The following is a 25,288-nucleotide window of genomic DNA, read 5'->3' on the forward strand; positions in this document are numbered from 1 at the left end:
TTGTGAAATTTTGCAGCTCTTATTGTGAGACTGGTTGCACAGCAGCAGGAAATAATATCTTATTAATGCCATTTCCTGCTGTCAATGGAAAGGGATGCTGCTTAGCGCAGTGGTACATCTAGGATACAGTGAGCTCCCAGAAGGAAAAATTAAGATGGGCCCCATAAACTCCATTTCTTCCAAGATATAGGATGGAGGGGGGGGGGGGGACCCTTTCAGAGCTCCAACAAACAAACCCTGCCAAAAGCAAACACATTCCAGACCTATATAGAAAATCTACTACAGTAATAGAAACGGAAATGAAAGATATAAGATATGCACATTTCCCAAAGTTGACATGTTACAATTAACAAATTTTTAAAAAAATCATTTTTCTACCTTTGTTGCCTCAACATTGCTTTGGTCCAAGTTTCACTTTTCTGCTTTTCTATATTTTCTTAACCCTCTTTCCGTGTCCTTTTGACATTTCTTCTATGTCCACCATCCATCTTTCCTCTACGTCCCTTATACATCCTCTCCTTATTCTCCTCCTGTGTCCAGCACTGCCCCTGTGTCCCTGTCCCTATGCTCCTTCCATACCCAGCATTCCATCTGTGTCTCTGTTGCTCCCCATATCCAGTTTCTTCCATCTCTTCCTTTCCCTCTGCACCCAGTTCCCTGGCATCAGCATTTTTCCCTCTCTATCGCTACCCCCCAACAGGGGGCCAGCATTTTTCCCTCTCTCTCTCCTGATACACGTGCCCCTCACCCACCTACCGTGGGGCCAGCATCTCTCCCTCTTGTACGTCAATAAATACTTTCATCTCGCCCATCACTGAGATCAATTGGTAGATTAAAATCCCCCCAAATATACAAGCATGACAAATCAATTGGCAAAGTAGTAATACAATCTAACAAAATTGAACTGTGGGCAAAATGCTATACAGAATACTACAGAGAAAATATCTAAATCTAACACATCGTTAAGATCGATATAGCAAATTTCCACATTTCTAAAATTCAAAGATGAACAATACATAATTAAAAATCCTTCCGCATGTCTAATGCCCCTACTATTAATTTCTAGAAAAAAAATAAAGAGCAATAAACAGGCTACAGGCGATATCTTTCTATTGGGCTTAACCTAATACACTTAGGAGGAAATTCAGTATATAGTGCTCAAAATTATGTGCCCCCCCAAAAATCAGTGCTATGCATGATTCTATAAAAGGTGCGTGCGCTTTACAGAATCACGCTTAGGTGCAGATCCGCACCTAAATCTTGGGCACGGGACTTCAGCCTGCTAAAAGTAGGTATACATGCTGGCACCTAACTCAGACATGGATCAACCTAATTCTATATAATCCCACATGCATCTTTTGGGAATGCCTCCGACATGCCCTTGGCCATGTCCCCTTTTCAGATATACGCTACAAAAGTTGTTTGCAACTGCCAATCAAAGCCAATTAACTGCAATAATGGGTTGTTAGCACCCAATTTTTGCTAGTTAAGGGCTTGTTAATCAATTCAGTTGCGGAATGCAACTTTCAGCCTGACATATACAATCTGGGGGTTTGTGACTATTTTTTGAGAGTTCTGCTCCTTTCATAAAATCAGTGAAAAGTAGTGGTTTATCTGTAGTTGGAATGTTGCTACTAATTGGGTTTCTGCCAGGTACTTATGACCTGAATTGGCCACTGCTGGAAGCAGGATACTGGGCTAGATGGATCATTGGTCTGACACAGTATGGCTATTCTTGTGTTATGATGCCTTTATTATTAATTTCTTATATACCACCGCAAGCTATTGAAGCAGTGTACATTCAGGTACAGTAGGCTTTTTCCTGTCCCTGGAGGGCTCACAGTCTTAACTTTGTACCTGAAGCTATGGAAGATAAGTGACTTACCCAAGTTCTCAAAGAGATGCAGTGGGATTTGAATGAGGCTGCCCTAGTTTTTAACCCTAACCCACTGCTCTAACCATTAGGTTACTCCTCCATGGTAATCAGTAATCCATGATTTGTTGATGCTGAAATGTGTAACCCCTTCCCATGTCCTTCCACTTGAGAAAAGCTCACTCAAATGGAAGGGAGATACATTCCAGAGCACTTAGGGATTTGACAAGGGAAAATTAGGTTCTTACCTTGGTAATTTTCTTTCCTTTAGTCATAGCAGATGAAGCCATTACGTATGGGTTATGTCCATCAACCAGCAGGGGAGATAGAGAGCACTCAAACTTTCACAGTGCCCTCTTGGCCAGCTAGCTCCACTGCCTCTTCAGTATTTGAAGCTTCCAAAGCAGTATGGCAAACCGCAATGGGAATCACAAGAGCTTTCCTCACAGCGAACGATGGCCCATCACAAGGGCATGAACTCATAAAGTAGGGAATGCACATCCTCCTGGAGGGAATAAACTCATCCTCCTTATTGTATAAGTGGAGGGGAACACACGCGCCTCCTGGAGGGAATCACACATCCTCCCAACACACTGGAGGGAATGAACTCATCCTCCTATTTATAGAACTGGAGGGGAACACACGCGCCTCCTGGAGAGAATCAATACATCCTCCAAAAAAAAAACATGCTGGAGGGAATGAACACATCCTCCTAAATTTAAGCTGAACTTGAATCCTGAAGATTATTTTCCAACTTTCTCCCAAGGAAGGAACTTCAGGAAATTAGAACAGAACCTGAAAAACAGATTCACAGCATACAGACAATCATACAGGGAGGGCTCATGGCTTCATCTGCTATGACTAAAGGAAAGAAAATTACCAAGGTAAGAACCTAATTTTCCCTTCCTTGTCATCAAGCAGATGAAGCCATTACGTATGGGATGTAACAAAGCAATCCCTAGATAGGGTGGGAACAAGCCACACCACGCGCTAGCACTTGTGCACCAAAACGCGCATCCCTCCTGGCAGCCACATCCAGCCTGTAATGTCGGGCAAAGGAGAGCTTAGAAGCCCATGTTGCTGCACTGCATATCTCTTGAAGAGAGAGTGCTCCAGTTTCAGCCCAAGAGGAAGAAATCACTCTAGTAGAATGCGCCTTAAAGGCTACAGGCGGAACCCTGCCGGCCAGCAGATAAGCTGAAAAGATAGTTTCTTTGAGCCAGCGGGCAATAGTGGCTTTAGACGCTGGAGACCCTCTGCGAGAACCGGATAGCAAAACAAACAGATGATCCGAAGTCCTGAAAGAGTTAGTAACTCGCAGATACTGCAGCAGAGTCCTGCGCACATCCAAAAGGTGCAGCTGCCCAAAAGATTCTGGAAACTCTTCCTCTGAAAAAGAGGGCAAGAAAGTAGGCTGGTTTAGGTGAAAGGCTGAAACCACCTTAGGCATAAAGGAAGGCATGGTCCGAACCGTGACTCCGGACTCTGAAAATTGCAGAAATGGGTCTCTACTGGACAGCGCCTGGAGCTCTGACACCCGTCTCGCCGAGGTAACGGCCACCAGAAAAACGGCCTTCAGTGTCAAATCTTTCTCCGATGCTCGCCGAAGCGGCTCAAAAGGAGATGCCTGCAGGGTTTTCAAAACTAGCCCCAGGTTCCAAGCTGGACAGGGTGCTCGCACTGGAGGTCGGAGCCGAAGCACCCCTCTAAGAAACCGTGCCACATCTGGGTGAGCAGCCAAAGACACGCCTTCCACCTTACCACGAAGGGAGGCCAACGCTGCCACCTGCACCCGCAGGGAATTATAGGCCAAGCCTTTTTGTACACCTTCCTGCAAAAAGTCCAGAATCGGCGAGACAGGAGCCCGCATTGGAGCAATGGCTCTGGAAGCACACCAAGACTCAAACAGGCACCAAATCCTGGCATAAGCCACGGAAGTGGACCGCTTGCGGGCTTGCAGGAGAGTGCAAATAACTTTATTGGAATAACCTTTATCCCTCAATTGCGCCCTCTCAATAGCCATGCCGTAAGACCAAAGCGGCCGGCGTCCTCCATGGCTACCGGTCCCTGAGTCAACAGGTTCGGTACCAGAGGTAACGGCAGAGGAGCCTCCAGGAGCATCTGTCGGAGGTCTGCATACCAAGGTCTCCTTGGCCAATCCGGGGCGATGAGGACCACTTCTCCTGGGTGCAGCCGAATCCGCAAGAGCAGGCGCCCTATCAAGGGCCATGGGGGAAACACATAAAGTAGACCCGGAGGCCAGGGTTGAGCCAAGGCATCCAACCCCGCCGAGCGAGGATCTCTCCGTCTGCTGAAGAAGCACGAGACTTTGGTATTGGCACTTGTCGCCATTAGATCCATCACGGGCTTGCCCCATTTGGCACAGATCTGCAGGAATATTTCGTCTACCAGATTCCATTCTGCTGGATCGATCTGATGCCTGGTCAGATAATCAGCCTGCACATTGCTCTGACCTGCAATATGAGCTGCCGACAGACACTGAAGATGCAGCTCGGCCCAGTGGCAAATCAGTTCGGCCTGTGCGGCTAGTGCTCTGCACCTTGTTCCGCCTTGTCGATTTATATAGGCCACCGTTGTCGTGTTGTCCGACATCCTCTGACAGCCAATCCTTCCAGGGTCACTTGAAAGGCCAGAAGCGCCTGAAACACCGCTTTCAACTCTAGGCGGTTGATGGACCACTCCGACTCCTCGGGTGTCCATAGACCCTGGGCATGCTTCCCCTTGCAATGTGCGCCCCAGCCCTTCAGGCTGGCATCTGTTATCACTAGGCACCAGACGGGGAGCGTCAGCGGCATTCCTCGCCGCAGCATGCTGTCCGAGAGCCACCACTCCATGCTGAGTCGGGCCGCAGGGAGCCAAGTAAGTCTGCATTGGTAATCCTGAGAAATAGGAGACCATCTCCGGAGTAGGGAATACTGTAGAGGTCTCAGGTGCGCTCTCGCCCAGGGTACCACTTCCATCGTGGCTGTCATCGATCCCAGCAGCTGGACAATGTCCCAAGCTCGCGGGCGGGGCATCCTCAGGAGCAGACGGACCTGATTCTGAAGCTTGCACCGCCTTAGCTCGGGTAGGAACACATAGCCCGAGACTGTGTCGAACCTGGCCCCCAAAAATTCTAGAGATTGTGAAGGGGTCAGGTGACTTTTGGCCATATTGACGACCCAGCCTAGAGACTGCAGTATTGAGACCACTCTGGCTGTAGCTTGTAAGCTCTCTGTTGCAGAGTCTGCTCTGATGAGCCAGTCGTCTAGGTACGGGTGAACCCTGATACCCTCTCGCCTGAGAAAAGCAGCTACTACCACCATTACCTTCGAAAAGGTTCGGGGAGCTGTGGCGAGGCCAAAAGGCAAGGCCCTGAACTGGAAATGTTTTCCCAACACCGCAAACCTCAGAAACTTCTGGTGCGGGGGCCAAATCGGTATGTGCAAGTAAGCTTCTTTCAGGTCTAGAGACGTGAGAAACTCTCCTGGCTGAACCGCCACAATGACGGAGCGCAGGGATTCCATGTGAAAATGCCGCACTCTCAGGGACTTGTTCACTTCTTTTAAGTCCAGAATAGGGCGAAAGGACCCACCTTTTTGCGGCACCACAAAGTAGATGAAGTATCGGCCGCAGCCTTGCTCGGCGGGAGGCATCGGGGTCACAGCCCCTAACTGAATCAGACCTTGTAAAGTCTCCTCCACCACCGCCCGTTTGACGGCAGAACCGCATCGGGACTCCACAAACACGTCTCTTACTGGGGCGTTGAATTCTATTCTGTATCCATCTCTGATCAGGTCCAGAACCCACTGATCTGAGGAAATCTTGGCCCACTCCTCGACAAAGAGGGAAAGCCGTCCTCCGATGACAGGCATCGAGGAGAGGGCTGGCGCACCATCATTGAGAGGGTCGCCCCTGAACTCCTGGTCTTGAGCCACCGGCTGCGGAACGCTTGTCCGAGCGAAAGGAGTTCCTCTGCTGACCACGGGCACGTGAAGTGAACCCAGCAGAACGCCCCGGGCGGTACCTTCTAGCTTCACGGAAGCGAGGTCTGTACGAGGAGTGGACCGCCTGGCCCTTAGAGGAAGGCCTCTGCCTATCTTCGGGCAAGCGCTGGGGTTTTGGATCACCCAGGCCTTTCACAATTTTCTCCAACTCCTCACCAAATAGGAGAAGTCCTTGAAAAGGCAACTTCACCAACCTTTGCTTAGAGGCCATGTCCGCTGCCCAGTGTCGTAGCCACAGACGACGGCGAGCTGCCACTGCTACTGCCATTTGTTTAGCCGAAGCTCTGACAAAGTCATAAAGGGCATCAGCCAGAAACGACAAGGCCACCTCCATCCGCAGAGCCACATCCAAGAAGGGCTCCGCTCCATCTCCGGGCTGAGCCACTGCCTGTTGCAGCCAAGCTAGGCAGGCTCTAACAGCATAACAGCTGCATGCAGACGCCCGAACAGTGAGACCTGCAATTTCAAAGGACCGTTTCAATGCTGTTTCCAGCCTACGGTCTTGATCCTTCAGGGCAACACCTCCTTCAACAGGGAGGGTAGTTCTCTTTGTCACCGCAGTGACTAGGGCATCCACTGTAGGCATTTGAAAACGAGCCAAATGTCCCTCACGCAGAGGGTATAACTGCCCCATAGCCCTGGAAACTCTTAAAGGTCCCTCGGGGTCAGTCCACTGAGCCGAAACGAGCTCTAGGATGGAGTCATGCAAAGGGAAGGCCCGAGCAGCTTTCTTGGTACTAGTCATCCTGGGATTACCCGAGGAGGCCATGCCACTGTCAGGATCTTCTATCGAGAGGGCCTGCAGGGTATCTGAAATAAGCGCTGGCAGCTCATCACGGTGGAAAATCCTCACCGCGGAGGGATCATCCAGATCCTGTGGTAAATCCGCACCTGACTCTGGTTCCTCAGACCAAGAACGTCTGTCAGAGTTCTCCGAATCCTCACACCCCGACCACGGGGGGGGAAAGGTGTACCACAATCTGAAGGGGAATTAACCCTTCTGTGCTTATCTTTAGGCCAAGCATCCGGGAAAAAAGCCTCACTGGGCAGTCCCAGGCCAGAATCCATCGGTGGGGCAATCAGAGGAGCCTCAGGCGACCCCTGAGGAAGGGCTCTTTTCATCATGTATGCTTTATGCAGCAAAAGCACAAAATCCGGGGAGAAAATCTCACCCTGGGCACCCAAATCCTGTCCGGTGCTAGCCAATCCTGAAATAACCTCATCTCGAGGTGCCCCACCCGGCTCAGGTCTCTCCGTGTCCACGGAGGCCGCGCCATGCGGTGTAAGCAAAATGGCGCCCGCTGCCAGCTCAGAGCGGGAAGAAACATCGCTCGCCATGCTCGGGCCGGCTCCTACGCCAGTACAGCACGATTTACAGAGCCCTGCTGCTGATTTGCGCTTGCCACAAGAGGAACAGCGCTTTACATTGTCCACAGCCATCGCCGAAAAACGGTGGTAAAATCCAAAATGGCGGTTTCGCGCCAAAATCGCCCCGATCGCGGGCCCACCCCGGAGGAGTTGGAAAACACTCTTACCTCAAAGGATCTAGTGTACAACTACGATCCTGCTGAAAATCAGGTCAAAAACCTCTGTTCTTTTTTTTTTTTTAAAGCTGTGAGGAAAGCAGAGGTATTGAAGACTCCGGAGGCTCAGATGAGTGGGAAAGGCAGGGAAAGGGCGAACCTATATGCCTGCATCCACTGTTGGTGGGTAAGGACAGGGAAAGCAAGGCAATATGTCCACATCCACAGAGGTATAGGTAAGGCAGGGAAAGGGCTAACCTATGTGCCTTTAAAGTGAAGCTGCTATAGCCTCCAACACCGGTTAACAACTGGCAAGCCAGGAACCACCTCCCGGCAGATTTTTCTGGAGCTCGAACAAGCTGCAGCCACCCTGCTAGGGGAGATAGAGAATACTGAAGAGGCAGTGGAGCTAGCTGGCCAAGAGGGCACTGTGAAAGTTTGAGTGCTCTCTATCTCCCCTGCTGGTTGATGGACATAACCCATACGTAATGGCTTCATCTGCTTGATGACAAGGAATTTTTCTTTTACTGCATGTCCATTTTCAGCAAAAATATATAAAAGGCCTTTTTTACATGCATGCTGAAAAATGGATCTGCGTGCACCCAAAACACGAGCCTACTCTAGCGCAGCACATTGTTCAGCACATGTAAAAGGACCCCTTAGCTTGTACTTTGACTTCAGGCTCTCTTACTGAATAGCTTTGTGGGTTCCTCATCTCTTGGGAACACCCCCATATATCTAACCTCTAATGCCCTGAACTGCTCCATCCTCTTTGGATCTCTTTGCCACACCAAATGGATGCACTCCTCTTAGAAATACATTGGGTCACACTGATTGAAGAGCTCAAAACAACTACAAGAACCCCAAGTTCCTTGCTGGAAAAACCCCTAGAAGCACAAGAGTGTCCTGGTCTCAAAAACAGAAGTCTCTCCTGCAAGGAAGCCACCATGAAGAAACATGTTATCATTCAGAAATGGGAAAGCTTGACTAAAATGGAGTGGAGGAGTGGCCTAGTGGTTAGAGCACCGGTCTTGCAATCCAGAGGTGGCCGGTTCAAATCCCGTTGCTACTCCTTGTGATCTTGGGCAAGTCACTTATCCCTCCATTGCCTCAGGTACAAACTTAGATTGTGAGCCCTCCTGGAACAGAGAAATATCCAGTGTACCTGAATGTAACTCACCTTGAGCTACTACTGAAAAAGGTGCGAGCAAAATCTAAATAAAAGAAATAATAAAAAACATTGTAACATATAGTAGATGACTAAATATTCCAAAAGAAGGATTGTGAAGTCACACACTATCAAGCAATAAAAATCAGAATATACTCCACTATCTAGCTGCAAACTTATAAGAACCTATATTGATACAGAAGTTGCACCATTTGTTAGTCCATAATGGCTTGAAGCAGCTGAGCGAATTGCTGGCCATCGTCGGACATGGACAAGCTATGAAAAATGCTATTTTGAAGCTTCAAGCTTTTCAAGATAAGGCATGAGTTTTTTTGGCTTACATGCTGAATTTATTTTAAAATGTATAATAATTGATATTAAAGGTCCCATTTGGAATGTTTTTTATGACTATGAGAAACTGAACTCGTTGGATTTTTTATTGGAGCTGTTTTCCCTTTCATTTTAGCAGGACTGTGTATCAATATAGGTTCTTATAAGTTAAAGTTATCTTTTGCAACTAAATGGTGTAGTATATTGTGATTTTGTTGCTACATAATAGACAGACTGAAATGGCCCATCCAGTTTACCTATTAAGGTGGTTAGGCTTGTAACTGCCACTCCAAGCAGGTTACTTCCTCCCTCCATGCCTTCTTAGTGAAAAAGTCATTTTACCATTTTGAACTTAAGCACTTAAAGCTTGGTTTCCATTCTCTTGCCATTTAGGGATCTACTGTTATTTTTTTACTCCACCAGCTTCTCTGGGAGGACATTCCAGACATCCTCTATCCATAGTGCTGGGCAGACTTATACAGTCTGTGCCAGAGCCGGTGGTGGGAGGCGGGACTGGTGGTTGAGAGGCGGGGATAGTGCTGGGCAGACTTATACGGTCTGTGCCAGAACCGGTGGTGGGAGGCGGGGCTGGTGGTTGGGAGGTGGGGATAGTGCTGGGCAGACATATACGGTCTGTGCCCTGAAAAAGACAGGTACAAAACAAGGTAAGGTATACACAAAAAGTAGCACATGCGAGTTTATCTTGTTGGGCAGACTGGATTGACCGTGCAGGTCTTTTCTGCCGTCATCTACTATGTTACTATGTGAAGAAATGCTTCCTAACTGTGCTCCTGACTCCACTTCCTTGCAGCTTCTGCAAACCTCTTGAGCCGGGAATTATCTCACTTTGGTGACCACAGGGTTCTGATTACTATGGTATTTATTTAAGTATTTAATTCTCTTAGATGGAAAAATACTGGCAGTCAATGAATAATTCTAGAGCAGGCTCCCCTCCCCTTCCCTTTGTCCTTCTCAGCCACCAAGAGGTTCCTTACTTCAGTCGAATGAAAATATAAGCCAGATATATGTTGCAATAATTGGAATCTCTGAGGAGAGTAATCACGAAGTGGTGGAGGAGTACACACTGCACTAACCCTGCAAAGGCACTGATCCAGCACTCCTTTAGCATTTAAGATCCTGTGGGATTATTTCTCCACAGTGGTGAATTCTGTAGCCTGTGACACTACTGGTAAAGGATCCAGCATGCAGGTCCTAATAAACTGTATCCTAGGGGTTACAAGAGAGGTCAAGGTTTTGTCCTTTGCAGTCTTGGCTTTTCCTTAGGTCAGACTCTGGAGGGAAGTCATGGCCTTGTGTTTGTGACATGTCAGTCTGTTGCCATGGATATAAGAATGTGCAACCTGAAGCTAGGATTCAGCACTTCATGAAGGATAATATAGGCAATGAGGAGAAAAGTTTTCTGTACAAAGAAGTGTCTTATACTGAGGAAGAGGATGCACCAGAAAACTCATTCAGCAAATACCGAGGGTACTATATTTAGCTCTATCTGGCAAATGATTAGACAGTCTGTGTGTTTCCCTCGCTGCTAGTTTTTGTGGTGGGCAGCAAATAATGCAAAGGATTGGGGTGGAGGTGCATCGGCAGAATTATGTAGGTTTCTTCCAGCTGGTGCTAGGAGTGAATAATGAAATGAAATGTCTGTCATAGCTGTATTTTAAGGAGTTAGCATGGAAATTATAAAGGATGAGAGAGTGAGGGAAGCATATTTTCTATAAGACTAAAGGGGCCCGATATTTAAAGGATTTATGCTGCTAACTTTCAGAGTTATGTGTAGATATTCAGTGCTAGTCAGCAAGGGGGGGGGGGGATGTGAGGCTCCTACTCAAGTTAAATGGCCCTAGGGGTCCCCAGAGGATATTCAGTGGCACATAATTGGCTAGTGCTGTTGAATGTCCTGTCTGACCACTGTAGCACTGTCTGGAGAGAAGTGCCAAGGCAGTCCAGGAACAGAGTGAGGATGGAGACAAAAGTTACCCGAGTGTTACCAATATTCAGCGCCGGCACCCAGATAAGTATTTGGCTATCTTACCATAGCAAAAAGGCTGCCCTAAATTATCTGGGTACTACCTCTGAATATCAGTGATACCCAGGTAGCTCCTGGCAGTGCCAGTACCCGGAGAGGGACCAGCACTGAATATCTGATGGGTCTAATTCAGCTGGTGGTGGCCAGTGTTAAAAGAAACGCTGAATGCAGCAGGCTGAATATTGTTTCCTTGTGCCCAATATTCAGCCCGAGGGCGACCGGCATTCAATATCTGGGGGGGGGGGGGGGGGGGGGGGGGGGGGGGGTTAACCGCTGAAAGGTTAACCAGTTATGTTGATATTCGGCACTACTACTACTACTACTACTTAACATTTCTAAAGCGCTACTAGGGTTACGCAGCGCTGTACAATTTAACATGGAAAGACAGTCCCTGCTCGAAGAGCTTACAATCTAAAAGACAAATGTACAGTTAATCTGAAAGGTCAGACAGATTGGGGCAACCTATATGTTCGAAAGGTTAGGTTCCGAAAGCAGCATTGAAGAGGTGAGCTTTAAGCAAGGATTTGAAGATGGGTAGGGAGGGGGCTTGGCGTAGGGATTCAGGAAGACTGTTCCAGGCATAGGGTGAGGCAAGGCAAAATGAGCGGAGCCTGGAGTTGGCAGTGGTGAAGGGTACTGAGAGGAGCAATTTGTCGTGTGAGCGGAAGTTACGGGCAGGAACGTAGGGGGAGATGAGGGTAGAGAGGTAGTGAGGAGCAGCAGACCGGGTGCATTTGTAAGTAAGGAGGAGAAGCTTGAATTGGATGCGGTATCTGATCGGAAGCCAGTGAAGTGACTTGGGAGAGGGGTGATATGAGTATATCGGTTCTGGCGGAATATAAGACTTGCGGCAGAGTTCTGAATGGATTGAAGGGGGGATAGATGGCTGAGTGGGAGGCCAGTGAGGAGCAAGTTGCAGTAGTCGAGGCGAAAGGTAATGAGAGCGTGGACGAGAGTTTGGGTGGTGTGCTCAGTGAGGAAAGGGCGAATTTTGTTGATGTTGAAAAGGAAGAAGCGACAGGTTTTGGCAGTCTGCTGGATATGAGCAGAGAAGGAGAGGGAGGAGTCGAAGATGACCCCGAGGTTGCGGGCAGATGAGACGGGGAGGATGAGGGTGCCATCAACTGAGATAGAGAGTGGGGGAAGAGGAGAAGTGGGCTTAGGTGGAAAGATGAGGAGCTCGGTCTTGGACATGTTCAGCTTCAGGTGGCGGTTGGACATCCAGGCAGCAATGTCAGATAGGCAGGCAGATACCTTGGCCTGGGTCTCTGAGGTGATGTCTGGTGTGGAGAGATAGAGCTGGGTGTCATCAGTGTAGAGATGATACTGGAAGCCATGAGATGAGATCAGTGAGCCTAGGGAAGAGGTGTAGATAGAGAAGAGAAGGGGTCTGAGGACAGATCCCTGGGGAACACCAACAGATAGCGGGATGGGAGTGGAGGAAGATCCATGAGAGTGCACCCTGAATGTGCGGTGGGAGAGATAGGAGGAGAACCAGGAGAGGACAGAGCCCTGGAACCCAAATGAGGCCAGAGTGGCGAGAAGTAGATCGTGATTGACAGTGTCAAAAGCGGCAGAGAGATCAAGGAGGATGAGGATGGAGTAGTGGCCTCTAGATTTGGCCAGGAGCAGGTCATTGCAGACTTTAGAGAGTGCTGTTTCTGTCGAGTGGAGAGGGCGGAAGCCGGATTGGAGTGGGTTAACCAGTTATGTTGATATTCGGCACTAACCAGTTCACTTTTTAATGGCTAAAGATAGGACAGCTAAATTATAGGGTCCTATTTGACCGCTAAACTTATCCGGTTAGACGCTGAATACTGGCACCTAACGGTTAAGCGTTAGGCACTAACCCCCAGATTCTATCTAGCAAGCCTAGAGATGCGCGCTGAAATTCAAGCGTATTCCATAACAACACACGTAACTTATTTGGCTTAACAAGCCAGTCAGTGTTGGTAACAGCACTCAACAAGCAATAATGAGCACTAATTGGCAATAATTAGAATTTATGCACACAATTCGGTAAGTGTATTCTGTAACGCAGTGTGCCTAAGCTCTAACGTGTACAGGCATAAAGGGGCATGGTTATGGGTGGGGAAATGGGCATTCTGAAATTTATACGCGTAGTTATAGAATATGGTCCAGTGCGCCTTTAAATCTATGCACTGGGATTTACGCCATTGTTATTGTTGGTGTAAACAGACATACGTAGTTTTACTCACTGGGATATCAACTAAGCATATTCTATATTCCGCGCCTAAATCTAGGTGCTGCTTATAGAATATGCTTAGGTGGAAATGTTTTCCACATGGATTTTTTAGGCACCATATATAGAATCCCCCCTTAACCGTCAATATTCAACAGAGGTAACCAGTTACTAAAGTGTTCCTAAATTAGCCTTTGTACTAGGCCAGAGTTCCTAAATTTATATCCAAACCAGCCGATATTCAAAACCAAAGCTCATACTGGACATAACTTAGCCCTTCCTTCTTGTGATTCCCAATGTGTCTGTCGCACATTAACTTCACTTTATCACAACCTACTACTACTACTACTATTTAGCGTTTCTATAGCGCTACAAGGCGTACGCAGCGCTGCACAAACATAGAAGAAAGACAGTCCCTGCTCAAAGAGATTACAATCTAATAGACAAAAAAAAATAAAGTAAGCAAATCAAATCAATTAATGTGAACGGGAAGGAAGAGAGGAGGGTAGGTGGAGGCGAGTGGTTACAAGTGGTTACGAGTCAAAAGCAATGTTAAAGAGGTGGGCTTTCAGTCTAGATTTAAAGGTGGCCAAGGATGGGACAAGACGTAGGGGCTCAGGAAGTTTATTCCAGGCGTAGGGTGCAGCGAGACAGAAGGCGCGAAGTCTGGAGTTGGCAGTAGTGGAGAAGGGAACAGATAAAGAAGGATTTATCCATGGAGCGGAGTGCACGGGAAGGGGTGTAGGGAAGGACAAGTGTAGAGAGATACTGGGGAGCAGCAGAGTGAGTACATTTATAGGTTAGTAGAAGAAGTTTGAACAGGATGCGAAAACGGATAGGGAGCCAGTGAAGGGTCTTGAGGAGAGGGGTAGTATGAGTAAAGCGACCCTGGCGGAAGACGAGACGGGCAGCAGAGTTTTGAACCGACTGGAGAGGGGAGAGGTGACTAAGTGGAAGGCCAGCAAGAAGCAGATTGCATTAGTCTAAACGAGAGGTGACAAGGATGTGGATGAGGGTTTTGGTAGAGTGCTCAGAAAGAAAGGGGCGGATTTTACGGATGTTGTAAAGAAAGAAACGACAGGTCTTGGCAATCTGCTGGATATAAGCAGAGAAGGAGAGAGAAGAGTCAAAGATGACCCCAAGGTTTCGAGCTGAGGAGACAGGGAGAATGAGAGAGCCATCAACAGAAATAGAAAACGGGGGGAGCGGGGAGGTGGGTTTGTGGGGGAAAATGAGAAGCTCGGTTTTGGTCATATTTAATTTCAGGTGGCATTGAGACATCCAGACAGCAATGTCAGACAAGCACGCTGAAACTTTGGTTTGGATACAAGGTGAGATATCAGGGGTAGAAAGGTAGATTTGGGAGTCATCAGCATAGAGATGGTAGGAAAAGCCACCTCTTTCTTTAATCCGCCCCTTTCTTTATCACAACCTCACTATGTATTTGTTCAAACCGGTATTGGCGATCGCCTCTACGGTACTATGTATTTATTTATTTATTTGCATTTGTATCCCACATTTTCCCACCTATTTGCGGGCTCAGTGTGGCTTACAATACATTATGAGTGATGGTAATACAATTAGTTGTAGTAGGATTATGGGTTACATTGTGAAGAGTTATGGGAAGACAGAGTAAATTCAGGACGTCATATGGGGATAGAACAGCGGAAAGTAACGGTAGGGGAATTGAGAGGGGGAAAGACAATATCAAGGGAATATAAAGGTCTAACAATTTTATCTGTGGATAGAGTTTTAAGAGTGGTGATGATGTGGGGGAAGAGAGTTCAGAAGATATTGTATTGATGCGTATCTGTAATTGTGTATACACTTCATGTGTTTTGATCCTTGCAGTAGATTTTCTCAAATAGATAAGTCTTCAGTAGTTTGCGGAAGTCGGTCAGCTCGTAGATCGTTTTCAGGTTGCGTGGCAGTGCATTCCAGAATTGTGTGCTCATGTAAGCGAAGGTTGATCCATGCAGTGCTTTGTATTTTATGCCTTTGCATTTAGGGAAATGGAGGCTGAGGAAGGTTCGGGACGATCTTTTGGCGTTTCGGGGTGGCAGGTCTATTAAATCTGACATGTATGCAGGGGCTTCACCATGAATGATTTTGTGGACTAAGGTGCATACTTTGAAAGTGATACGTTCCTTGAGTGGTAGCCAGTGTAGTTTCTCTCGTAAGGGTTTTGCACTTTCGTATTTTGGTTTTCCGAAGATGAGTCTGGCTGCTATATTCTGGGCTGTTTGTAGTTTCCTCAGTATTTGTTCTTTGCATCCTGCGTATAATGAGTTGCAATAATCCAGGTGACTGAGTACGAGTGATTGTACTAGACTGCGGAAGACAGATCTTGGAAAGAATGGTCTTATTCTTTTCAGTTTCCACATGGAGTAGAACATTTTTTTGGTTGTGTTGTTTGCATGAGTCTCGAGTGTTAGGTTGCGGTCAATAGTGACTCCAAGGATTTTAAAGTTTCTGAGATTGGCAGATTTAGTTTAGGTGTGTTGATGGCGGTAAATTTATTCGTGTTGTATTGGGAGGTAAGTATGAGGCATTGAGTTTTTTCTGCGTTCAGTTTCAGTCGGAATGCATCTGCCCAGGTGTTCATGAGCCTGCAAATAGGTGGGAAAATGTGGGATACAAATGTAACAAATAATAAATAAAATATTCAAAGCAATTTAGTCAGCCACTGACTGGTTTAATTCCTTGGACGGGACTAGCCACTAATTTTCTGTAGCATTTAACTGGCTAAGTGCTGCTGAAATTTGTGGTTAGCACCTAACCCAAATTGGGCGTTCCAGGGGTGGAGTCAGTACCTGGTGACTTAAGTGCTAATATTCAGCCCTTAAGAGCCAGATTCCATATAAGGCACACAAAAAATCCACACGATAAACATTCCTAAGCGTATTCTATAATATACTTAGTTGATATCCCAACTATGTGCCTGCATTTACACCAACAAAAATGTGGCGTAAATCCCTGCGTGCACACTGGGTCATCCTATATAATAATTCTCACCTCCAACGTTCTAATGTGCCTGGGACCGTGGCTCCTTTGGAGGTGGTCTGCTAGGCAGCTTAGAACACTGACGCCAGTGATGTCACTGACAGCTGATTCCAAGGCAAGGGGAGGAGTACTCCTCCCCCTGCCTGGGAAACAGCTGTCAGTGCCCCCCCCCCCTCGGCGCAACACCCAAGCCCCTGCCCTGCAAAACCGCGAGCCAGGCAGGGGGAAGAGTGTTTCCCTACTCCTCCCTCTGCCTACCAATCAGCTCTCAGTGCCACCCCCTCAGCGCATCACCCAAGACCTTCCCCCCGGCGCATCACCAAAGCCCCTACCCGGCGCATCACCAAAGCCCCTACCCCCCCCCCCCTCGGGCACATCAACCCCCTCGCCACCCGCAGCCGCCAATACTAACGCTGTAGCGGCCGGTACATAAAGAAAAAAGGCAAAAAAAGATTTTTAACCTCTGCAGCCACTCCTCCTCTCCCCTCAACGTCACTGCCCCTGCAGGAAGACCTCGGAGGAGCGCAGCGACGTCAGAGGGGAAAGGAGAAGCGGCTGCAGAGACGACAGCCAATGCCAGATGGCTGTCTACGGAGCCCTGTTTCAGGCTTTTGCAGCGGCCGGACAGCGTTAGTATTGGCGGCTGCGGGTGGCGAGGGGGTAGGGGTTTGGGTGATGCACTGAGAGGGGAGGGGAGGTCGCTGGACATGGGTGGCTGGAGGGGGGCAGGGGGAGGGTCTCTGTACATGGGTGGCTGCAGGGGGAGAGGAGGGTCGCTGGACATGGATGGCTGCAGGGGGGGCAGGGAAGACAGAAGGGATGCAGCAGGGGGGGCAGGGGGAGAGAGGTGGGTCGCCGGACATGGGTGGCTACAGGGGGGCAACGGGAAAGGAGAGGAGGGTCATTGGACATGGGTGGCTGCAGGGGGAGAGGAGGGTTGCTGGACATGGGTAGCTGCAGGGGGGGCAGAGGGAGAGGAGGGTCGCTGGACATGGGTGGCTGCAGGGGGGACGAGATTACCTTGCTAGCGCCCGTTTCATTGCCTACCGAAATGCGCCTTTTATACTAGTATTCTATAACTACTCATGTAAATTCTGGCACACCCTGAAACGTCTATTTCCCTGCCTGTAACCATGCCCCTTTTGAACTGCACGCATTCGAGTTTAAACGCAGTTCATTACAGAACACGCTTATTGCCAATTAGTGCTCATTATTGCTTGTTAAGTGCTGTTATCAACGATGATTAGCTTGTTAAGCCCCTTAAGTTATGCACATTGTTATGGAATATGCTTAGATTTCAGCGCAGAATGCTAAGCCCGCTATATAGAATCCGGCAGTAAGCGGCCAGGTTTAGCGCATAAATGAAACCGCATAAAAGTAATATCTTTATGCGCTACTCCATGGCCACTTAAGTGCTGAATATTGACTTAAGCGGCTATGTGTTAGCCAGCTCAAAAATAACCAGATACTCAAAGGCAAAGCCGGCTTTGGGTATCCAGGAATAACTCTGTTGGCAGTGAACAAAACACTTACCACAGCCAGATGAATATCAGGCCCAATATTTCACTACATTCCTAAATTTGGGATCATATAAAAATGGGTAGCAACAGGGATGGATTTTGAACAGAAGAGAAAAAAATAAGGAGCTCAGCAATGATTTTTCAGCACTAGGCTCATACATCTAGGCAAATTAGGGCAGGTCTAATTTTAAAGGCACAAGTTGTCTTTTAAGCTCCTAAATGAAGATGAATTTTCAGTTAAAAGAAGCTCATTAAGCAGATAGACATCTCAAAATAGCTAAAAAACCAAAAAAAGTCCACTTGCCAAAAACATCTAAATCTGCAATTTTGAAAAAGGCAGAATTATGGGGTAAATGCTTTTATCTGACTTTTTGTAGCTAAATATAAACCAAGGGTTATCCACAAACTCTATACATCTGCTGCAAGTAAAAAAAAAATGAAATAAATCAATTTTTAACACAGCAAAATCTTTCGGCCCCTGAAAGATATTGACCCACAAAACCTCTGCTTTTCTCTTCATTTAATTTTAGCTAATGAATCTTCATGCAATCTACTACCATATTCACTAATTATTCAAGATATTAAACTCATCTCTCTCATAGATGCTGCCATGGGATTAATATCAGTGTACTGTATCCTCTGCACAAACTAATCAGCTGCAATGAAGTTAAAAAAAACCCTCAAAAGCAACTATTTTCTTTACACTTTGAAATGTGTGTTTCAAAAGTTGTTACGCCTTCTACATGAAGTTGAAAAAAAAATCAAAAGCAACTATTTTCTTTACACTTTGAAATGTATGTTTCAAACGTTGTTACGCCCTCTACAAATTACATTTTAGACAGCTCTTTTGTAATTTGCCTGCAGCCCTAGAAGCAAAACCACATTAGCAAAAGAGACAGCAATTATCTCACACACTGGATCTGATTGGTCTACACCGACTATAAATGTCAAAAACATCAAACTTACTTGTATGGACTAAAGAAATGCCAGCCTATGCAACAAAACGACTAAGGCTTAAAGAAATGTAAAACTGAGTTAAAATAGGACTTCTTATAAAACAAATATAAGAACTATTAAAAGATCCTGCTGCATAATAGCTTTTGAGACCATATAGGTAGGAAAATGTGGGATACAAATGCAATAAAATAAATAAATAAAATATGGATCCATGTATTTATTTATTTGGATTTAGCTCATGTCTAGTGGTTAGTGCAGCGGACTTTGATCCTGGGGAACTGGGTTCAATTCCCACTGCAGCTCCTTTGACTCTGGGCAAGTCACTTAATCCTCCATTGCCCCTGGTACAAAATAAGTACCTGAATATATGTAAACCGCTTTGAATGTAGTTGCAAAATACCACAGAAAGGCGGTATATCAAGTCCCATTTCCCTTTCCCCTTTCTTTATTGGTAGCTCAAGGCAAGTTACCTTCAAGTACAGTAGTTTCCTTTTCTCCAGAGGGCTTACAAGGGAAGGGCCAGGTTTACTGAACAGCACTACCGCATTATCGCATGCTAATACCATTATCATGCATTATTATTAAATGTGTCCCACAGTAAATAACACGTTAACCCATGTTAGCAAGTTGTAACACAGTAGTACCTTTTAGTAAATCTAGCCATAAGTTTGTACCAGAAGCAAGGGAGTGTTAAGAAACAGCCCAGGGTCATAGGAAGTATCCTATAATGAAACAACCGTATAAACTGTAGGTTGGTCCAATCAAACCATCACAACCTAAAAGATACCCAGTTTTCTTCAGGATCACTACAACCACTAAACATTTGCACTGAATTAAAGCAGTAGTACTTCATACTAGTGGCAGAATAAATATTTGTTATGAACAGGAAAATAAGACTTAGATATAAGAGAGGAAGCACCATGATCACTTTGGCAGTAGAACTATTTATTTATTTACACTTTCATACTGCTGTATCACTGAGAACATTCTTAGGAGAAGACAATAAAACCACAATGAATAGCATATACAAATAAAAAGTAATAAAACTGAAATCATGCTTAAAAATTACTGAAAAATATACACATTCAAAATTCTGTACCCCACCTACTTTTGCATAAATTAAAGCCAAAGCCCTTTAATCTAGATCCCTCTTCCTCCCCCCCCCCCCCACCCCACCCAAGGTCCTGAGAGACATTTTAGCAACTTACAGAACATAATATAGTCCTCTAAAAGTAATACCGTCCAGATGGAAGGACTAGCCAAGCAGTGCCTCTGTTTGGGGTTAAAAGCAGATGGGCCTTTTTCAATATACCGCAAGTCTATGGACTGATCTGCAGGACATGTAAAGGAAAAATGAATTTTTACCCGATAATTTTCTGTCCATTAGTCCCAGTAGATCAATCCAGAGGCCCTCCCTAACTCTAGAGTTCAGAATCTGTTTCTATCTTGAGTGTGTATTTGTATACAGGGTACGATAGGACAGAGCTCTGGCATTCTCTCTATTGCCACCTGCTGGTAGATGGCATATCCTGCAAGTCTGTGGATTGATTTGCTGAGACTAATGGAAAGAAAATGACCAGGTAAGAACTAACTTTTTTTTATACAATTTCCCCTTCGATGTATACTGTTGAAGGTGAATGGCTACAACAAAGCTTAAAGTATGAAGGATTCCTACAGGGAAACAAGCAGTGGGGGGGGGGGGGGGGGGGGGGGGAGAAAGGGACACGCTCTATGGTTTTTCCCCCCTACTTTGTTTTCTAAGAATGCTATAGAATATTTGAGGGGAATTCTATATATGGCGCCTATAACACAGCACCAAAGTGCTATTCTGTAAGCCACGGTTAAAGTTTATGGAATACCACTTAAGCGCAGGGGTTGTGCCTAAATCTAGGCACTTCTATTTGCACCAATGCAAGCGTGGTGCACATGCCAGCTCCTTATATGTAGGTGTGTTGCTGCAATTGCATGTGTAACTCTAATCCATGCCCACGCTCTGCCTCAAACCACCCATGATCCTCCTATTGCTGAATCCCCTTTTCCAGGACGTGTCTAAATTTATATGCGTACATCCTAATTGATTTCAATTAGTGCCGATAATTGCTTGTAAAAAGCCAATAATTAGCACCAATTGGCTTGTTAGGCAATTAAGTTGTGCGCACAAATCAGCTGCATGCGCTGATTTGCACTTACAACTTTTGTCTCCGTTTATAGAATACGGTGATTTACTTCCAAGCTATAAAACAACCAAACGTGAACATTTTGGAAGGGAGCATAGGCTTGCTGTAGCCACTGTGCATGAAGGTGTGATTTTCAAGGTCAGAAACTGGATAAGGCATGGAAGTAAAGAGAGAATCATGGCAGCTGTGAGCCATGAATTTTCTTACCCCCAGAGTCAGAGAGCTTGAGGTCATAGTTCTTTTCATATGCGAAGACAGCCCTGCAAGAGAAAGAAAAAAAAGATCAGAGAGGAGGTTGTGGGATGGGGAATTCCAGACTGAGGGCAACATGTCATCCTTATTTATGTTCCTTCTTTCACTGTGATTCTCTCCCGCTGACAAGAGGAGTCAGAGAGCAGCTTGTTGTTGCCAGTACGAGCCCTGCATGATCCAAACTCCAGATGGAAGCCAGCAGATAGTGACTCTTCCTGCCAATGGGAGAGGACAACATTGATGGGAGGAAGGGGCAGATAACAGAAGAGGCTGCTGGTGGATCTGGAGCCAGAAGCTGTTGATGTGGCATGGAGCTTCCGAAGCGTGGTCAAGGGTTCGCTGTGACCTGTGGATGGCCCTGTTCCTCTACTGCTAGCTCTTCGCATTCCCATAGTCACTCTTCAGCAGCAGCAGCTCCTCTTCTTCTTACCTGGCTCCCTGGGAAGGGGCTGCAAGTGACTCCTGTGATTCCACTCAAAATTCTGCATGGACAAGGTGATTTCCCTGGGGGTGGGGAAGGGAGGAATTTTGCAGAAATTCTGCATCGGGCAGTTCCATACACTTTCCTCCAGGAATAACTCATTATACTTAGAGCCGGTGCAAGGGATTAGACAGCTCAGGCGAACGTTCATCTTTGAGCCCTGTCCCTGCTCTATTCAATTATCTTTCAGAAACCAACGCACCTTCCCTTAGATTTTGATACTTAAACTTGGCAATCATTCTCATTTCAACACTACTTTCTCTAGAGCAATTCTGTAAAATAGCAGAATTAAATATCATACTTTTAAATATTAAGGGCCCTGTTTACTAAGCCACATTATACGCATGCTAGTGTTTTTAGCGCATACTAAAAATTAGTGCGTGTTAAACACTAGAGACACCTATAGGAATATATGAGTGTCTCTAGCGTTTAGTGTGTGCTAATTTCAGCGCATGCTAAAAACGCTAGTGCACCTTAGTAAACACGACCCGAAGTATAATAAGGGTAATTTTATAATAGGTCACCTAGGTAGGAAGACCAAGTAGGTGCTTGATTTGGGGCTATTTTATAAAGTAAACATAAGCACCTACCCTGTTTCCCCGAAAGTAAGACATCCCCCGAAAATAAGACCTAGTAGAGGTTTTCCTGAATTGGTAGATATAAGGCCTCCCCCGAAAGTAAGACCTAGCAAATTTTTGTTTGAAAGCAGGGCCGCCGAGAGCCGGACAAGGCGAAGGTGGGACACGGAAGGAAGGAGTGGCCTGCCCTGCTGCTGCTTGCTGCGAAGGTGAAAGGAGGCGTTTAAGGTTAGTTCCGGGAGCGACGGAGGGCGGGCAAGCCAACTCCGATCCAACCCCGATGTTTCCCCGAAAAATAAGACAGCCCCTGAAAATAAGACCTAGTGCATTTTTGGGGGCAAAATTAATATAAGACAGTGTCTTATTTTCGGGGAAACACGGTATGTGTCTTTATAAAATAGCCTCATAAAACTTGGAAAAGGCAGGCAGGGCCCCGCAGACAGTGGCAGAGAGCAGTTGGGTAGTGGGGTGGAAGTAGCAGCAGCACTGTTCCTCCAGCAGCATTGTGGCAGCAACCCTGTCCTCAATGTAAAAAAAAAAAATTATATATATATATTTGACTGGGGCAGCAGTATCACCAGCAGTGGCAGTAATTGCAGCAATCACTTTCAAAGCAACAGTCAGCAGCCTGAGCAAGCAGTGGTAATGTGGTCCTGCATGCAGAGTGCATTGTGTCTGTTGCCTCCTATATCCATAGTTGGACTGTTACTCCCTCACTTATATATGAGGGGCTGCATGACCCACACAAAAATTCAAATTGCTTTTTTCTGGCTCTCTCTGCCATCCCCTAAAAAGCACCACCTGAGAAGTATTCGCCTTGTTGCAAATGTTCATATAATCGACAAGAAGGCAAACCTTTCCTTCTCATTCTCTGCACTAATATTATTGAACAGAGCAGAAAGCCAGGACTGACCCCAGAGGCTCTCCACTGACAACCCCTCTTTCTTTGGCATGGGCTCCATGTGCCACTTTTCTCTGTTGCCCATCAGCCAACCAGTTTGTAACCCAGCTTACCACCTAGGACCTAGCTGGGGCTGCTTGGTTTCATTGAAGAGTCTTCTTAGTGGGACAATGTTAAACATGTTAATTAAATCCAAGCACACCACATCCAGATTGCTGAATCCTGTAACCTGTTACAATCAAAATATTATATATCTCTCTTTTCTTCTAGTAACAACTCTATTAATTTACCCAAAAACTACCGGGGCCATATAAGCAAAGGACGCCATCACTTAAGGCATCGTGATTTGCCATGAGTTACTTGGTCCCCTGAGGAAGCTATATTGCAGAGTGAAACGGAGAGCCCCGTTGGGCAAAATTGCAAAAGCTAAGTAACATTATTATCACGATTCCGACTATCTTTGATGGGTTATAGTTTATTTCATTCTCAGCCCACATTTACATACAAGTGGAGGAGTTTTTTTATGACCAGTGATGATAACGGAGTCAATGAAATGCGGGCATCAAGCACATATATTGTTCTATCGCCACGCAATGACTACTGAGGTCTTTTTCTCCACTATAAACAGAAGAAAAAAGTTCTCAAACTGATACCACAGATTTTCAACACTTTGGGTTAGTTAAACCCCATTCAGCTCTGTGTCAGTACATTTGTTTCATTTTTCGCTGAATTTTTGTCTAGTATTATCTGTAATCGTACAGTAACCCTTAATTCTTCCTTAAGATTAAATAAAGCCCAAGAGCTGTTTTGGCTCAACGAACAAATAATTCTTAGACTCAAAACTAACCAAACACTGACAAGGAAATCGTAACACAAAGATCATGTGGAGAGCCAGGGCTCTGGGCCTCAACGCCAGGAAATCATGATGTCTCCTCTGTGTATCTCTTGCTAAATCAGGAAATACACAAACTTTAGAGCCTAACAACAGCCTGTCCATATGGCAAAAATATAGACAAGTCATAATTACAATCTGGTTTAAGCACAAATGTCACCAATAGAGTAGATCTAGATCTAGTCAAGTGATGACTCCAAGAACTCGATCAAATTAAGTTGGTCAATTTCTCCAGGTTCACCCTCAACATCTTCCTGAGCACTTAAGGTCAAATATCGTGTTCTAACTAAAGGTGGTATTGCTTCCGCTGGTATATTAAGAACTTACCTAAAATACGTTTTCACCATTTAAATTTCCTTTATTGACTCTATATTGACTTTCTTTGCATATATACTTTTCTTTTTTTTAAGTTTTTCTTCTTTACTTTCTCTATTTGCTGCATCTTCTCCTCTATTGGGGAGGAATGGTGAGCCTTTATATGGTGTATATCCCCGCCCAGCGCATCCCAGGATACACTGGGCAGGGTTGGGCGATGCCATTTTGCGGCGTCGCAGGAAGAGGAGGGAGGCAGGCTACCCTCCCTCCTCCAACCCACAAGGTAGGGGGGACTGGACCACCAGGGACCCTTCACTGGGAGACTAGGGGGGGCTGGAGACCCACCGGCTCTCCAGTGCTCCCTGAACCTGGGGGGGGGGGAAATCGGCGGTCCAGCGGACCTCCAGCCCCCCTGTCGCTGGGGGGGGGGGGTTTGGTTGGTCACTCACTCAGCCACCAGGGACTGTTTGTTGAGGGGAGTTAGGGGGGGCTGGAGAGCCACCAGATCTCCAGCCCTCCCTGAACCTGGGGGAGGGGGGGATCGTCAGGGGGCTGGACAGGGTTCACCATTCCTCCCCAATGATCTGCAAACCCTAACACCAGCTCGGAGCTGGCGTAGGGTTTGCCGCACCCATCGACCCAATCTTTGGCGCGCTGGCCGCTGATCACTGGGGATGAATATGTTTAGCCCTGTTTAGCATGCATTTGCATGCTAGTTGCGTTCAGAGCCCTCGAGCACGTTGTTTCACGCACTCAAGGGCTCTGATCATGGGGCGGTAGCAAACGCCGGTGCTACTATGGCACTAACAGCCTCTAGCGCCAGCGTTTGCTTCTGATCATCCCCCTTTGAGAGAGCATCATTCAGTTCAAACTTAGCTGTGAGCTATGTGGTGCTGGAAGAAAACACAGCAGAAGGTGACACCACAAACATGCCTCAGAGAAAGAATAGGGGGAGATGAAACCTGCAGGGGGTGGAGGAAAGGCCTTGCTTGAAGGGAATGGAGGAGACAGGATGGTGAGGTTGACAGGATGTCTGACACTGTCTGGTAATGATCTTAGCTCTC

The 25,288-nt window shown here is 46.5% G+C and overlaps 1 protein-coding gene across 2 annotated transcripts in view; it reads right to left on the reverse strand.

The window, feature by feature from the left end:
- Positions 1-25,288, reverse strand: part of LOC115461225 (drebrin-like protein A) — a 212,628-nt gene that overhangs the window by 87,442 nt on the left and 99,898 nt on the right. For both annotated transcript variants that reach the window (XR_003940673.1, XM_030190909.1), the window contains exon 2: positions 21,013-21,065. Coding sequence is in view for 1 of the 2 variants with exons in the window: in XM_030190909.1 (XP_030046769.1) it covers positions 21,013-21,065 (53 nt within the window). In the remaining variant the exon portion in view is untranslated. The remainder of the gene's footprint in view (positions 1-21,012; positions 21,066-25,288) is intronic.

The sequence above is a fragment of the Microcaecilia unicolor genome, chromosome 2 (assembly GCF_901765095.1).
Source record: "Microcaecilia unicolor chromosome 2, aMicUni1.1, whole genome shotgun sequence".
NCBI classification, from domain to species: Eukaryota; Metazoa; Chordata; class Amphibia; order Gymnophiona; family Siphonopidae; genus Microcaecilia; species Microcaecilia unicolor.